The sequence below is a fragment of the Chelonia mydas genome, chromosome 1 (genome assembly GCF_015237465.2).
Source record: "Chelonia mydas isolate rCheMyd1 chromosome 1, rCheMyd1.pri.v2, whole genome shotgun sequence".
Classification (NCBI taxonomy): domain Eukaryota; kingdom Metazoa; phylum Chordata; order Testudines; family Cheloniidae; genus Chelonia; species Chelonia mydas.
This window is the reverse complement of record NC_057849.1, coordinates 237157196-237174479: the sequence shown is the minus strand read 5'-3', so window position 1 is coordinate 237174479 and position 17284 is coordinate 237157196. Positions and strand designations below refer to the sequence as shown.

General features: G+C 42.0%; 1 protein-coding gene across 2 annotated transcripts; it reads right to left on the bottom strand.

Annotated features, from left to right (window-relative positions):
• Nucleotides 1-4154: 4154 nt before the first annotated feature.
• LOC122461333 (aldo-keto reductase family 1 member B1-like) lies at nt 4155-17069 on the bottom strand. 2 transcript variants are annotated; one of them, XM_037877367.2, is made up of 9 exons: nt 16874-17069; nt 14414-14530; nt 12717-12794; nt 11832-11954; nt 8784-8890; nt 8529-8610; nt 7517-7600; nt 6510-6592; nt 4155-4756 (listed from the first exon to the last, which is right to left on the bottom strand). In XM_037877367.2, exons 3-9 carry the CDS (start codon nt 12756-12758, stop codon nt 4714-4716), a joined length of 564 nt encoding a protein of 187 aa, XP_037733295.2. In that variant the 5' UTR covers nt 12759-12794; nt 14414-14530; nt 16874-17069; the 3' UTR covers nt 4155-4713. The 2 variants fall into 2 exon arrangements, with proteins under 2 accessions (XP_037733295.2, XP_043395784.1); XM_043539849.1 differs by lacking the exons at nt 14414-14530; nt 16874-17069 and having other exon boundaries at nt 12717-13739.
• Nucleotides 17070-17284: the final 215 nt, after the last annotated feature.

The window sequence follows — 17284 nt, the reverse complement described above, 5'->3', positions numbered from 1 at the left end:
GTAGAACAGGCAGGGAGACAGCAAATCTGCAGGGACTCACTTTGGGTAGTTTAAAAGCTACAAGTATATTATTGTGGATTTTTTTAACCTCATTTGTTATAGAGTAATATTATAAGTAGTATAAATAAGAATCAGAACCCTGGGTCCTGAGTAACTTTCCCTTCCCATCATCTTACTGCCTAATGAGCAACAGGGTTGGGAGAATCTTTGCCCATAACTCATCCTAAAATATAGCTTGCTACCAGAAACCATCTCATGGTATAACTTGTCGTTTTTTATTAGTTATTTCATAATTGGGTATGACAGCTCAGGGCAGGAGAGACATGGACAGAACGAAAGAGCTAGAGGTTCTTTGGTTTGTTCTTCGTCCATGTAGCAACTTCTCTTCTCTTCATTCTCCACCCTTCATTATTATTATTTGTACTATCGTAGTGCTTGGGAACCTGTCAGGGATCAAAACCCTCACTGCGCTAGGTGCTGTACAAGCACAGAAGAAAAAGACAGTCCCTGCCCCAAGGGGCTAACAATCTAAGTAAGAGACAACCGATGGATATGGACAGATGGGGGAGTACAAGGAAACAATATTATGATATTTGTCAGCAAGATCAGCTGTGGTCTTAGCACAGCTAAACATTAAGTTTTTTGTAGGCCCGCACCTTTTGAAATTCAGCTAACCCGGGGCAAATCTCCCAGCTACAGGAAGAGGTCCCTGATGTACACTGATCTGTCCATGTTGCCTCCACGGGAATGGGGACACTTTCCTGCAAATGGTGCTCCCTGTATGATAATATCCTTATAGAAGGCCCCTTGGTCACTGTGTATCAATACCCAGATCTTGTTACCTAAGTCTGTTTTCTTGTGACAGATCCTTCTCCTGAGCCCACCTGCTTCTAAGGAGTCCTCATCCTGCATTCCTCTCAAGAGGGCAACTCACCCAAATGCAATCGCCCAGGCAGCTCATTATGGATTGACACTATTTATGTACAGATCTTATGATCATGCCTGAGTTAAAAGTTCAGCAGATGGTCTCTAAGGAATCCAGTAGATATGTTGGAAGTGTAGTGATATCAGGGAGATGTTATGCTGACACAAAGTTTGGCAAAATTGTGCTCAGGTGGTTCTCTGTTATCGGGCAGCAGAATGCCCCTTTATGGAAGGCCTCATTTGAGCTCCAACCTTAAGACTCCCCCCACGCACCCTGGTAGAAATGGAAGTATAACTATGGGCCACTGTGTGTCACTCTAGGCCAGCACAGACCCCCTCAGATGGTATTCACTCAAGGGTTCAGAAGGAACACAAATATGAAATTGCAATCATGGGATAAGAGGGAAGGTCCTCTCATGGATCAGTACCTGGTTAAGAATTAGAAAACAAAGGGTAGAAATAAATGGTCAGTTTTCACAATGGAGAGCGGTAAATAGCAGGGTTCCCCCAAGAATCTGTACTGGGACCAATGCTGTTCAACATATTCGCAAATGATCTGGAGAAAGGGATAAAACAGTGAGGTGGCAAATTTGCGGAAGATACAAAATTACTCAAGATAGTGAAAAAGCGGACTGTGGTGTTACAAAGGGATCACACAAAAGAGGGCGACTGGGCAACAAAATGGTGGATGAAATTCAAAGTGGATAAATGCAAAGTAATGCACATTGGAAACAGTAATTTCAACTATACACACAAAATGGAGTCTAAATTAGCTGTTACGACTCAAGAAAGATTTTGGAGTCATCATGGCTGATTGTCTGAAAACATCTGCTCAATGTGCAGTGGCAGTAAAAAAAAAAAAAAAAAGCTAACAGGTGAGGAATCATTAGGAAAGGGATAGATAAGATTTACTGGAAAAAGTACAGAGAAGGGCAGTAAAAATGATTAGGGATATGGAACAGATTCCGCATGAGGAGAGATTAAGAAGACTGGGACTGTTCAACTTAGAAAAAGAGATGACTAAGGAGAGATATGATAGAGGTCTATAAAGTCATGAATGGTGTGTAGAAAGTGTTATTTATTCCTTCACATAACACAACCACCAAGGGTCACCCGATGAAACTAATAGGCAGCTGCTTTAAAAAGAAACAAAAGTTTCACACAGTTCAATCAGCCTGGGGAAATTGTGAAGGCCATAGGTATAACTGGGTTAAAAAAAAAATTAGGTAAGTTCATGGAGGGTAGGTCCATCCATGGCTCTTAGCCAAAATGGTCAGGGATGCAACCCTATGCTCTGGGTTGTCCTTAAGCCTCTGACTGCCAGAAGCTGGGTCTTGTTGGATCATATTAAAGAAGTTCTGTATTAAAATCACAAATGAGTTTGATTCCCCATAGTTTAAATTCCAGGGTATTACTAATTAAGAGGTCTCTTGGTTTTTGGTACAGTTTCTCTCCCTCTCGGTATGAAACTTGCAAGCTGCTGATTGTGTTAGTACATTCTAAGACAGAGTCTGTTCTCAAAGCAATTCTTTGTAACAACCACCACCCTTTTGTTGTATTCATCTCGCTTTGTTAACAATTGTGATTAAAATAGAGATAGAGTATGTATGTGGATGGATGCTTGGTGTGGATAACAACTGAATGATCAGGGAGGTGCCAGCCTAAGAATCCAGTGTCCATAGGCTGAAGAAGGCGTCAAGTGGAAATAACCAGAGGACCCCCGGAGGGCAGATTGGAATCCACCCAACAGCCTCAAGAATGGGAGAACCAAAGAACAAGATAACATCGGGCAGCACGGAGCTGTCAGGAATGTGACATCTGCTGATTGATTCAGCAACAGCATGATGAAGCAATTCCCATAGACTGGCATAGGAAGAAATTCCTATAAAAATGGACTCTAGAAAGTGAGAACTTTGGGGTCTGATTCTGCAAACCAACTTTCAGGAGCATCAGACGTGCATCTGACGAGGCCCTGCTCCCTCCTCATGTCCAGGCCACCTGGCTTGGCATGAGCAACTCTAAGGCTGGTAACTATGATAACAACCTTGCAGAACCTGTGTGCGTGTGTGTATATGAATGAATGTGTGAATAAATATGAGATTGAATGGAATGTTATAGCTATAACTAACTGCTTACTATGATTCTTTCTGTATTCACAATAAATGTGGTATTTTGCCTTTTCCCCTTTAATAAGATCCTGCTGGTTTTTATTTTATTGGTATAACAGTCTGGACAACAGGGGATGGATCACTTGAAATTTCCCTGTTCTGTTCATTCCCTCTGAAGCATCCAGCAGTGGCCACTGTTAGACAGGATACGGGGCTAGATGGACCATTGGTCTGACCCCCTATGGCAATTCTTCTCTTTTAGAAACCCAAATTATTTTTGACAGAAAATTGCCAGACCATTTTTGACCAGCCCCAGTGGCAAGTGCTGTAATTATACCACGTACTAAGCTCTTGTATTGACACTAGCCCCTTCGGTCATTACTAATGTGTGCTAAAAATACCTTAGTTGTGAGGTTCGTAAGATGTGGCCTGAAGTCTAAATGCAGCTGATGAATTTCAAAGTTTAGGAAAATGCATATTATTGAAGTGGTGGCTTTATGGTTGTTGCAAATTTTTATCTGATCTGCTGATTCTTAACGTAGGTTTTTTTGCATACCATCTTTTAGTATGGTTATTTAAGAAAGGCTGAAGACTGCTTTTTGTAGCTTACTAAGCCTTTGGTGTAACCTTTGTACTGGCCATCCTAATGAGGAATGTTACTACTATAAATTTAGACAATCAAGTGGAAGTCTGCCTAGGTTGAAGTTCCTCTGCAGGAATGCCCCTTGAACTAATCAAAAATATGCTATACCTTGAATAAGATTGACCTATTGCATTGTTACTCCATTTGTTGCCAATTTTACTAGAAAAAGCAAGTAGCTACATTTTTAAAAAGTCCCCATCTAAACAGATTACAACTGTGTTTGAGCATCAAGAGGTTAGCCAGGATTTTGCTCTGTACTCATGTGTTTTTGCATCAGTACCACGAAAGCTGCAGATCCTTTAAGGACAGCAGGTTCTGCATAAGAAGTTAGTATGAAAGTGAAGTGAGCTTTCTGTGTTTCAACACGAAGAATGATTTCCTATTCTCTTGTTTGAGGGCTGGAGACAACTGCACACAAAGGGGCAGCTGCAGAATTACTGTCACGGCAATGCTGAAATAATCATCTCATTATACAAAGCAACGAGACAACCTTTTATTACAAGCGAAAACACACAGTTTTAGATGGCCAAAAAAGCTCCATTGTTTGGGAGAGCTGCACAGGTAGCATTGTCCATACTCAGAAGTCAACTGGCACTTCAACCTGGGAGCGAAAGGCAAAGGAGTGTTCCCAAAAACAGGAATTTAACAGACAAGGCTTCAGAATTGGCTCTTCCAAATGACAGCTGTCTAACCCTCCCATCTGGGAGCAGAGATAATCTCAATCACATTACAACCTGTTGTGAAACAGCGTGAACAGAGAATTTGAACTAGTGTATTTTCTGTTCAACTTGAGCCAATCCCAGCCCATCTTGGCAAAAACACTCCCACGTAATAAGGAGGTCGAAATTATATTCAGTGTTTTGTTCTTCAGACTCCTTATAAAATTTCCTTTGAGCACATCTTCTGTGGCCAGAAGAGAAGTATAGTGTGATAGCTGTAGTGTGAAAAACTGCTATGGGGACAAATGAACAAGTCAGAGGTAACAGCAGAAGTGAACCACTGCCAGGGGTCAGGAAGCATGGCAAGACACCACCAGCTTTAATACTCAGCTTTGAAAGGATAGTCCTTGTGATTTGTGCACCTGAGGAAAAGAAAAAGAAGAAAGGTTATTCTGAAATCTGAATTAAACACTGCTCATATTGGCATTGGTGCCTTTTTCTGGACCGAGGAGAAGGTTCTCAATGGTACACAAGTAGCCCACACAGGCGTTAAGTCCCTAGCAGCCTCAGAAACATATCCAGTTTATACACAAACTTCCAACCCCTTTGCATTTAGACATTGAGAAGTCACAGGCAGGGAGATCTGAATGCTTTTTAGATTAAGTGTTTACATTTGTGCTGTGTCATTCAAATGGTAAGTTTTTAGATTTTTCAACAATCAGTTTTGCTCTCTGAGCTTGATATAGCAAAGTGCTATGATCTCTATAGAAGTACTAATACTTCATACTAAACATGTCAAACTTCAACACTTGATATCCCTAATGAGATAGTGTCCATATTTTAAAAATGGTGGGGGAAAAAAAGAAAAAAAAAAAAAAAGTCTGGCAGAGTGATCAACCGAGTTGTATATGACAAATAAGCTGGACAGCCAGGCTCAGGATTTGGGAATTTAACTCCTAATATTGTGTTCATTTCTCTATATTGCTGTCTCTTTAATTTCATACAGAAATGAAAGACTGCTTGCTAAATTTGTTATTGTATTAGAATTCTATTTACTAACCCCAAAAGACCCTGAAAAACTATCACTCAGTTTTGAAAATTTAAGCTTATTTACGTCATTTACCTGTTCAGATGGACATTAGTAATAAGAATCGGAGCTATTTTAAATTCACCCACGGCAAAAAGCAACAACAAAAAACACTACTGTTTAGGCTAAAACACCCTTACTCAGGGTTCTGTTTGACACTTGATTTGAAACAGGTTTCCTATCCATTTAGGACAGCACCCTTTAACATTCAGTTCCAGGGATCATTTCAGAGTGTGACAGAGGAGAGAGTATTCTGGGATTGCCTAAAGTCAGAGACTTCCCACTCCAAAAATAGACTTAGTTGAAAAGAAACAAAGTAAACAAAATCCCCCACTACAACCCAGCAGATAAATCACAACTGCCCGATTTCCTCACATCCATCAAGCAAAAGGGAACGAAGGGATAATTTTGCAACATCATGATGAGCAAGGACATGTTCATGCACTGCTAAGTAGGAATGCAGATATATTTGGGTGGAAGAACACATGTTACTGGTTTCATCTTGGCAGGTGTTACAAGTCAATTTTAAATTATTTCATTGTATAATGTGGACTGAAAACTCAACTGACAGCACAGAAGCTGATCAACGCATCTCAAGTTTTAGGACTTCCAAGGGCAATTTAATTCCTTAATTCTCCACTGGAATTAAGTATTTAGCATGCTAACATTAAACTCCAGAGAGGTAGGTATCTCCATTCTACTGACAAAGCGTGAGGCAGACAGTTAAAAGGCTCAATCAATGTCACAGATCCAGTCCCATGTCAGAACTAGGTTTAGAACTAGAGACTAAGAACTCCCGCGTTCAGGCTCTTCCTTCTTGATAAATAAGTGAGTTTAAATCAAAGGTAGGTATTAAAAATAAGGCCATATGTTTACCACTGTGAAGATGTTAAAAACTGTCCTGAAAAAATAATTTTTGGACAGACCTGTTTGTTAGACAGTCCTGAGGCAAATTTCAGTTTGCCTTTTTTTTTTTTTAAATCAATCTCTCTCTCTCTCTCTCTCTCTCTCTCTCACACACACACACACACACACACACACAAATAATTCCCGGATTTTTTAAAAAGTGTTTTCTAACAGTCACCTACATGGTGAATGCACAGGCTCTCCAGTTCCTATTAAAGGTGAGGATGGTTTCCATCTCCTCTTTAGTCAATTCAAAGTCAAACACCTGAGAAGAGAAAACTTTTAGTTAGCTTTTCAAACAGTGTAGTCAAGACTTGGGTGATCAAAGATTCACAAGACTGAAAGAAAAGCTTCATAAACACACCCAACTTGACCTGGAAAAAAAAAATCAGTGCTGGTTAGAAGCAATGATTGCTTTGTACAACCAAAGTATTTCCCTTTGGACAGCTGCAGTCTATTGGCAGAGAAACATGTAAACTGAAGTGACAGACTCGTCAGCTATACTGAAAGCTTTTGTGAACTGTTATAATAAAGACAATTAGCTACACATTCATCCTGCGCATTTGTTCATATTCATTGACAGCTAACTCCTCCGATTATGGGTAATACATTTTACCGGCTTGTTAAGAATACAATGCTTGAAAACTTCAATGTTCCAGTTCATCCAATGTGTGTGTTCTCACAACTTGTTTAATTTGAATGTTTTAATTTAGCAAACAATCAAAGTGTTTTTAATTCACTGGTAATTCAGTAAAGTACCACTGAATTAAGAACAATTATATGACAAGCTGTGGTGTGTGTGTGTGAGTGTGTGTGAGTGTGTGTGTGTGAGAGAGAGATATTAGAGGAAAGCTATTTTCTTGACACTGCTTTGTATACACTCAGGTATTAGGCAAGTTTTACTTGCCAGTTGTTCAGCACACAAGAGAAAGGAAACACTAACTAGGACCCTGAACAGCCACTTTGTGCATTTATTTTTAAGCCAGTTCTGCTCACTGTTGCCATTAATCCTGAGTGTTAGTTTAACCTTCAGTATACTGTATGTAACAGTACTAAAGAATCTTCCACCTCCTTATTTGAGAGTAACCTGGGAAGGGTGAGAAAGTATGGCCACCTTCCACATAAGAAGTTTGGACTCCATCTAGTTACTACGATTCAAAGCCAACCTGAATGTTATTTGCAATCTTACCTTAAAGTTCTCTTCAATACGATGTTGGGTAACAGACTTGGGAATCACAATCACATTTCTCTGGATATGAAACCGGATCAGAACCTACATAAACAGATCAGCAGAGTTACTTAAGTCATTCATCACCAGTAAGAGACCGAAACCTCCCTGTTCTAAACAAACAGTACTATTAGAGCAAAGATGCAATATACACTAAGATGCAGTTCATCAGAACCATTCCAGTTCTGGAGCACCTCTTTTCATCACTGCAGGACTCAAGGCAAAGCTGACACTTATTGAATCACAATGGGTTGAACAGTGGTGGCCAGGTGAAAGCTGGGTGTTTCCCTTTCCTCTGTTTCACAGATTCATAGATACTAAGGTCAGAAGGGACCATTATGATCATCTAGTCCAACCTCCTGCACAATGCAGGCCACAGAATCTCACCCACCCACTCCTGTGATAAACCTCTCACCTATGTCTGAGCTATTGAAGTCCTCAAATCGTGGTTTAAAGACTTCAAGGAGCAGAGAATCCTCCAGCAAGTGACCTGTGCCCCATGCTACAGAGGAACGCGAAAAACCTCCAGGGCCTCTTTCAATCTGCCCTGGAGGAAAATTCCTTCCCGACCCCAAATATGGCGATCAGCTAAACCCTGAGCATATGGGCAAGATTCACCAGTCAGATACCCAGGAAAGAATTTTCTGTAGTAACTCAGATCCCACCGCATCTAACATCCCATCACAGGCCATTGGGCCAATTTACCATGAACATTTAAAGATCAATTAATTACCAAAATCATGTTATCCCATCATACCATCTCCTCCATAAACTTATCGAGATTCCCTTTCCTCTGTTATCCAAATAACCAGGTGATCATTAATTCCTTACCCTTACAATGAGACTTTAAGAATGGAATCAGATTGCAAAGGATGCAGAGTCTACACAAGATTAGAATGCTGAAACAAGAGGACACATTATAAAGGAAGCAGCAGATATCATGCAGCGACCTCACTTTGCTGGGCACAGATACCTGAGCTGGGGTTTTGTTGTGCTTGGCTGCAATCTCCTTAATCTTGGGGTCATCCAAGAGGGAAGGGTCCTCTGGTTTCGCCCTGTAAAAACAAGAGAAAAAGTTAATGGTGGCAAGTTTTCATAAGATGACTCTACATACTAACAGAAACATGTACCCATTACAACTGTGTTACTTGTTCAACTTGCCTCAGAGTTTCAAGTTCAACATACACGTTGTCACTATCAGGCAAGTTAGGCTGCAAAGCATTCTTACCATGGCCTGTGAGGAGATCCAAGAGGACTGTATGCTGTGACAGAGATTCCTTTGGATTGGCAATACTTAATCAGCTTTTCCTGGGTAAGGTATGGGTGGCATTCAATCTGTGAGCACAAGGACATAAATTTACTCAGAGGCAGTCTGCACTAATGCTGCTGTGTTCCAGGGATCATTTCCTATTCCACTTACAGGAAAGATCTTTGGTAAGTTGGCAAGTTGTGACTAATTACGAACCCTGTGTATGTTACACAACTTTTAGTTGGTTCGTATTTTATGAACTTTTCTTGTTTTTGTGTTTTATCTGTTGCGTTTCAGTTATTATGGGATACTGCAAGGCAGAGGAGTGGATGGGGAGACCATACCTCACTTATATTTTAATTATCAACTTTGTTCTTCAAAGATTTACAGAATAGTCATCCTCAGACTTATGCAACTGAAGCAGTACAACAAAGTTCGTATCCAAAAGTATAGCATAAAACCAGAGTAATCTAGTTGAAGTGAAATTCAAATGAATAGGGCTAATTCTTCCAATTTAAAGTTTTCTTGTTTAGCTTCCCTAGTTAAAGATATGACTACTTTGGAAAGTACTGTAGCATCAGTACTATGAACTGGAGTGTTCCAGACCATTACTTTAGAATAACTTAAGACTGTTTTGATGTTAACAGATAAGGTACATTTCAATCCATTTATAGGGAAATTTCAGTACTGGTTACTGCTGTACATGAGTGCTCTTGTTGAAAGTGGCCCTATTCATCCAAAATGTAAATACTGAACAAATTTTACACATTAGATGGTTGTCTGTTATGGAATTTCTTTTCAGACAATGCATGTGTGTGCCTACCATTAGTTTTAATGGGATCATCCTCCTCCTCCTCTGCACACCAGGCAGAGCGGAGGAAAAAGACTACAGAACCCTTAATGTTGGGCCTGCATTCTGGTAAGCTACTGCAGTACAACCCACAGTACAACCAGGATTACTACAAAGTCATGGGGCACTGGCTCAGTTTGGACAATTGAGGCTTTGGATAACTGAAGGGATTTTCAGGGTACCTACACATTGGGGAGCATAAACTTATTAAACAGACCCTATCCTGTTGGTCATTCAAACCATCTGGATTGCGGCTTTCAGACTGAAGGCCTTGAAATCTTGTGCTGCTGGCAGGTGGACCAAGACACTGCATTGCACGGGATGGGTTGCAGCCTGCAGTTTTATTTATGGTTCTTGCTGCATTGCTGTTAGGGGACGGTCCTGTGGCAGTTTCCCAAAACTCCTAAAATAGTTTGGAATGTTAGTCACCGTGCAGCTTACAGCTGAGTCCAGCTGGATAGATGCTACGTGGCTATTTTGTTTCTGCGGCACAAAGAAATTCAGCTGCTTGTACAGTAGAACACGAAGGCGCCTGGCTGGGCTGCCCCTTTTCAAAGGTGCCCAGCAGGCAGAGTTTTGGCTATATTTAGTATGAAACGGGAACCAGCGACATTCTTGTGTCTCCGACACGGCTACAGACAGGCTCCTGAGATTTTTCTTCAGAGCTACGCTAGTTCATCAGTTACAACTGGCTCAGGGGGCAAGGCCTAACAGAATATACAGAAACTACTTCAAACAATTGCTACCCCCTGTTTACAGCAATGAGTGAGTACTCGGGTTAAGGAAAAACTTTCCATCAAAGATGGAAATTAGGATTTTTTCCAAAATGAATTGCAGATGGAATAGTTCATGTGTGTTTACAGAAGAATGTTTGAAAATATCTGCAAATAACTGAGTGTCCCTTTGGCCTTCCCCATCCCTTCCGCTCTAAGTTCTATGCTACAGAAATTCCAACTTAACATTTTCTCCCTCCCCCCCAAAAGAGAGCTAGTCTAAAGTATTTTGTATTGAACCAGAAATATGCTAATATTAGTCTTTGTGCTGTTAGCTGGACATGAGCTCTAATTTATGAGCAGAAGACCATAGGATGCCAATTCCTTGGTTTGCAACTTTCACAAAAAAACAAACCCAAATGCTAAACAACGTTGCTTTTACAATGAAACACTTGAACGGAAAAGAGTCATTTCACCAGCCAACTCACTACTATCTTTGATTCTTTGAAAGAAAATTAATGTAACTGAATTGGTGAGGTATACTTTCAACATCCACAGGAAGGGGGCACATATTGATTTTGAAATATTATAATCACTATCACTAACAAGATACAAGAATGAGGTTCAGATTTTAGTCTCCATTTTCACTCAGGTATTAAAGTAACCCTCTCTTTCAGTACTTTGATAAGAAAACCATTACTGAACTTGGATCATTTACACCACGGTACCAGAGAAGGGGGATAACCACAATCTACTTATTTTGTATTTGAGATTTTAAAAACAGACCAGTCAAGCAATTCAGTTATTTTTCCTACCATAGCCATTACTTAACCCCCTCCATTATACTGTAGCTGTTGCCAGTAGCTGAAGCATAGGCAAGATGTTTCTGTTATAAACACTCGGATTCTCTCACTTATGGCTTAAGCCTGGCCACATCCTCTGAAGTCAATGGGAATGGAAGGTTCTCACTCAGCCCCTTGCAGGACGGTGCTCTTAGCTTTCTTAGGCATCGTCGATACGGCAGCAGTGTGGACTACAAGGGGTGTGAACTGTGCAGCATGCTCATGTGCTGCGCTCTAACTGCCCTGGTTAGACCCTGCTGGCGAGAACTGAAAAAGGGACCTAGTTCGCATTGATGTAGTCCCATTTCAAGCAGGACTACACTAACATGAACAAGGCACACTCTCCCACTCTGTGCCTCAGTTTCCCCACTGTAAAATGCAGATGATGATACTTACCTCTTTTGTACAGCATTTAGTGCTTTTCACCAGGAAATCATTGTAAGACCTATATATTTATTAACATTCACTCCCTCAAGTGCCCCTTCACAATTCTAGAAGGACTGAAAATGCCTTCTATGCCTACTCTATTTGCCCACTCCCTACTTCCCCACTGTAAGAGAACTGACATGATCAGATCCTCAGGATCCCGGAGACACTGAGCTGTTACCTTTAAGCAGCTTACCTGGTTGTTGGCAGGCCTGTATTTTAACCCAGGCTTGTTCAAGATTCTCTCAATCTGTTCGTGGTTAAAGTTGGAGATTCCAATGGCTTTCACCAGACCTGCATCCACCAGCTCTTCCATAGCCTAAGGGGACAAGAGAATCTGAGTCTATGTAACCAGATACACAAGGCAGGGCCTAAATAAGGCATTCTTGCTGCCAACATGGTTTATTTCTTTGATGATAACCAGTGATACGACACTTGGTTAGATTCGTCACATATGTTCTGGAGTCCACCAGGGGAAAAGGATGCAGAGAGAACGGTTCTTTTCACCCTCTTCTCTGAGGTTTCTTTTCTGGCTGTGAGAGTTTTTACGCATTTTTATTAATCATACGAGCGAGTTAGGAGAGACCGGTGTCAGATAGGCCACTATTCTGCAAGTGTTGGGTTATCCTCAAGATTGTGGGTAGTATATACACCCACAACTCTCCTTTTACTTCTGCAAGTAATAAGCAGAGCTGAGAATTTTTAACAAAATGTTAAAATTTCAATGAATTTACTTTGACTATGTCCTGTCACCTTATATGTTTGTTAGTATTCTAGCAAGGAAGTTTTCTAGCCTGAATTTTAAGTTTGAATCCAAATGAACTGAAAATTTACACTCACATTTCCTGTGAGCTAAATTACCCAAGGCAGCCAGTCAGAGAACAAAAATATCATCCGACTTGCATAAATATACAGTTAGTTGGACTATTTACATAGAATTCTAAGTGATGTGCAAACCAAGAATGAAGGTATTTAAAAATAATTTTGAATGAATGATAAATTCTTTGCAGAGAAATCAAATATAAAATAGATAATCTAAACCACAGAGCCAAAATTAATCTCAAACTGTAATAAGACTCACCTCCCACGTGTCCAGAATATCTGTGCTACTGGGCAAGACCATGCCTTTCTCATCCACAGGAAACAGCTCCTCTCCAGCCTGTCAGTGTAAGGCAGAAAGTCTGAAACGTTCTCTGGTCAATTTTCTGCTGAAAAACTAGAAGTCTTGGGGAGTCAAACGGAACTCAGATTCTGTATAGCAACTCGAACTCTTAGGGCAGAAAAAGAGGAATAGTAACGCCTATTTAAGTAGTTACCTTACTCATTCTGGCAAGGTCTCCCTCCCTCATGCTACACATTCATCATTCCAGCCAGAGAATCCACCCCAATAAATAGGGTTAGATCTGTGGCTGGCCTGCAGTTCAGTGATAGATCCAGCAAAATAGAACAGTGACCCACCATAGTACAAGTACAGCTGAGTTACAGGTCTATTACCTATAGCTGTAGGAAAGCACACAGGTTTTATACATTGTCCCACGATGTACATAATGGTGCGTTCCTTTATTAAGCCAGATTTATATCTGACTCCATCTGTTGCATGAGTGATGGTGTGCTGTTGCAGGCCTTCAGTGGGAGACTATGTATAGACTGCAGGGAATGGGGAAAAGACAATGGAACAGACTGTGTGCATAAGTTACTGTCTATGCTCTTGCTATTATAAAAAAGCTCCCTTGTCTAGACTCCTTTACAGCCTGCCTGCAGAACCAGCTTTATTGCATTTACTTTGTCCACTCTAAAAAACAACTAAAAGATACTGGAGAGTGCATTTGGGAGTTGCGCAGAATACCAAGGAGAAGGTATTTTTATCAGGCTCAAACAGAAAAGAAGAGCCAAGACAAGGAGTGAGACATCACCAGCTTCAATCATATCTTTAATCTGCATGTGGAATTTAAAATGAAAGTTGCCAGTTCTGAATGCCACGGATTACAGAACAAGGCTCTTATGGCAGATGGTAACTACAAGTTTGTACTGTGCTTAGGGATTCCAAGGGCATGGGGTGGATGTCAGAGAGAGGAGAACTTAAGAGCTTATTTCACTGCCTGCTGCTTAACTAAGGTCACGTCTACGCTACCGGTAGACTGATGCTGCTGCAATCAATGCAGCAGGGGTTGATTTAGCGCGTCTAGTGAAGAGCGCTCTCCACTGGAAGGAGAGGAGTAAGGTAAGTCAATGGGAGATGTGGTGTAGACACCGTGGTAAGTCGACCTAAGTTATGTTGACTCCAGCTACGTTATTCTTGTACCTGGAGTAGCGCAACTTAGGTCAACTTACCCCGGCAGTGCAGACAAGGCCTAAGAGTGCTACTACTAGCAACAAGGAAAAACAGACTTATTGTTAAGAACCAAGGAATACAGCGATCCTTCCCATAAAGAGGAAGGCAAACCAGTAAAGAAGAAATCGGTAATCAAATGGTTAAAGGTATAAACTACCCTGCCCTCAGACCTGGAGTTGATCCCAGGTTCATCTCTCCTTGGATCAACAGGGGGAGGGAACGTGGTAGAAGCTGCATTGTTCCGCTTCAGGGATGTAAGCCTTGTTCACACACCCATACAGTAAAGCTGAATAAGCAGCACAAAGAGTGATGCTGAGATATCCCGGAGGAAGCTCAGTCCTCCTTGAGGGTAAGCGGGTTGGGGCTGTAACAGGATAGCTTACCAGGAGGACAGTGCTTCTCCAGAATCTGTCAGGAAGAAACAAAAGTGTTAAACATTACAGTACCTTAAATCCCAAAGGCCAGTGAAGGAAATACAGATCCAGGTAATTCAGTTTCAATGCATCAAGGGTTTTCTGGCATGCTCCCTTCACCAGAGGTTTCTCCTGGAATGTGGACCACAGCTATAAAAGGAAAACCAAGCAAAGCAGTGACCTCACAGGCAAATGCTCTTACAAAACTCTCCCAGACAGGACAAAGTCCTATTACACCTACAGGAAGCAGGTCTGGGAATATTATTACCCCCATTTACAGGCTCAATCTGTGAGCAGAGACAGAGGGAACGTTTCTTGATGCTAGGATTTTCAGTAGCAGTTTACCTGACAAAATTGGGTTCTGGCAGATTAAAATGGTAACAAAATTTCACCAGTTAAGGCAACAATAAAAAGCCACTTATTGCAAGACATGGTATTCGGAAAGAGAAAACTAAGTGCTACAGAGTAATGAAGCTTTCCAGCCATCTGTGTCCAGAAGCAGGGAGATGGGAAAAGCCTCCTGCACAAGTTTGGCTAGCTAAACATTTACAAGACAACCTAGACAGCCAATAGGGCTGCAAGTGCCTTCTGATTTGATCACCTAATTTAAGAGCCTAGATAAAGAATGATTTCAAACACATACAGTGCAAAAAATGTATTTGGGCCCCCATGTTTTTGAATTGTCACATGGCCTGGATTCACAAGAGTACTTAGGCACCTAAGTCACAGCCTTAGGCTCCCCTGAGAACCAGGAAACTCCTGCCAAACCCAGCACGCACCTAAATGCAATTGGCACCTACATTTGCAGGGTAAAAGTTCCCTAGGTGTCTATGTTTCTGCCTCTGGACATGCTCACTGCTGCCCCCACCCTGAATCTGGATGCCTTTCTCCCACCTAAGTCCCAGAGCAATGCACAAGCCAAGGGAAGATAGCAATTTGTCTGCCTAAGTCACATGCGGCGCCCAATCCGGCAGGCATGTTCAGAGGCCCACTACTAGACCAGGTATAATTCAAAAATCTCACCAAGGGGCACTCCCCTGGGACATGGAGGAGCCAGGTTCAATTCTCCGTTCAGGCAGAGGGGAAGAAAGGATTTGAAGAGAGGTCTGACTGACCTTTCAGGAGAGTGCTCCAACCACTGAGCTTTGGGATACTCTGGTGTGGGTCTCCAGTCTCTAAGGAAGCTATTCCACTCCAGATAAATAATGGAAAAGCAATTGGAGCAGGAGGACTGGATGTTGGGTGTCCCAAGTGGGTGTCCTAATGACCATGCTACAGAGTCATTGTTACATGCACGCAAAGAGTCCCACAGTTCAATGGTTAGCCCACCCTCCTGACAGGTGGGAGACCCCTGTTTGAATCCTCTCTTACCCTCTGCCTGTGGGGAGAATTGAATGTGGGTCTTCTCGAGCCCAGATGAGGGCTCTAGCCACTGGACTAGCAATCATACAGTGGACAGCCTCAACTTTGTGTGGTGTAAGGCACCCACGCAACTCATTCTCACAAGAAGCAGTTTAACTGCCTAAGGTGCTTGACATTGAGAGAGCAGTTCCCATTTGTCAATCACTAGCAGAGACAGGTGCCTATTTCAGAGAGAGAGAGAGAGAGAGAGGTGGGGCTTAGCATACACATCTCTCAAACAGCATCTCCCATTGGTTAGGTTAAATGGCTCTCCACCTAGCGGGCTGGCTTTTCTGAATCGCATTCTTAGCTGTCCATCTCTCCCCATTCATTGCACAGGAGCCCCGGCACTTCGCTCAGGCTTTGTGAATTGCAGTGTGCGCCTGTGATTTTCTAGGTACCCAAAAGTTAGTGTCGCAATACTGAAATACCTTTCTGAATACAGGCCAGTCTCAGAAAGCCACAACCTGGTCCTCCTTCCAGCACCAGAAATGGAAAGAGCCAAATGGTAGCTCGCTACATTGCCCTCATTCTGGAAGTTGCACTGGAAGTGGGAGGCATCTTGTAGCCCCTAATGCCCATTCATGATTCAAGGACTTCAGTAACTCAGCAAGAGGTTAGGGGTCTATTACAGGAGTGGGTGAGTGAGGGTTCTGAGGGTTGTTATGTGCAGGAGGTCAGACTAGATAATCATGATGGTCCCTTCTGGCCTTAAAGTCTAGGAGTTCTTACCTTAACTCCAGCTCTAGGTTCTACATTATAAGCTCAGCATGGCAGGCAAAAACACTTGTCCCTTCCTCAGTCATTGGAAGGGCACAATATTCCCACCTCCATTGCTGGTACGTTCACTGGAGAAGAGCCACTCCAAACAGGAGAGAATCCAAGAGGTCTTTTATCCTTCCCTGTGCATGCCCTTTATACCCATCCCATATGAACATGTGAAGAAGGAAACAACTCAACAGTGAAATGTACCATGTCTTGAATTGCTTTATCCCACAGAGTCAAAAGGGAGTGAAGTTTTCCCATCTTCCTCCAACACCCTGGGTGCACTGAATCTGCCCCATGACCGTGATCTTCCTGCCGCAGCCATACCTTACTGACAACAAAGAGGTCCTCTCGTTTCACAACCCCTTCTTTGATTTTCTGCTGGATCCCATCCCCTACTTCATTCTCATTCTGGTACACGTAGGCACAGTCAAAGTGGCGGTATCCAATGTCAATGGCATCCTTCACTGCATCCTGTACTTTCCCTGGTGGAGACTAATAAAAATAATAAATTAAAAACCACCACCACCACTCTAAAATACCCCATTTTCCAGGTGGCTAGAGGCTCAGAACCCCCAATAAAGTTTATTTATTTCTTCTATGGTGTTCACCTCCCAGGCATCTGGGCACCTTGCAATCACAACAAAAAATGTCTCTCTGTGGTTGTCTAGTAATTGTTATTGTCTGACTTAATGATGGCATCCAACAGTGCGTCTAGCAATCCATCCTGCATCTCAC

Coding starts and splice junctions, on each gene's coding strand:
- LOC122461333 (XM_037877367.2), bottom strand. CDS start 12,758: ATGGTCTTGCCCAGTAGCACAGATATTCTGGACACGTGGGAG. Junction 8,891..11,831: donor ACAGGCCTGCCAACAACCAG/GTAAGCTGCTTA, acceptor TTGTGCTCACAG/ATTGAATGCCACCCATACCT. Junction 8,611..8,783: donor GGATCTCCTCACAGGCCATG/GTAAGAATGCTT, acceptor TTGTTTTTACAG/GGCGAAACCAGAGGACCCTT.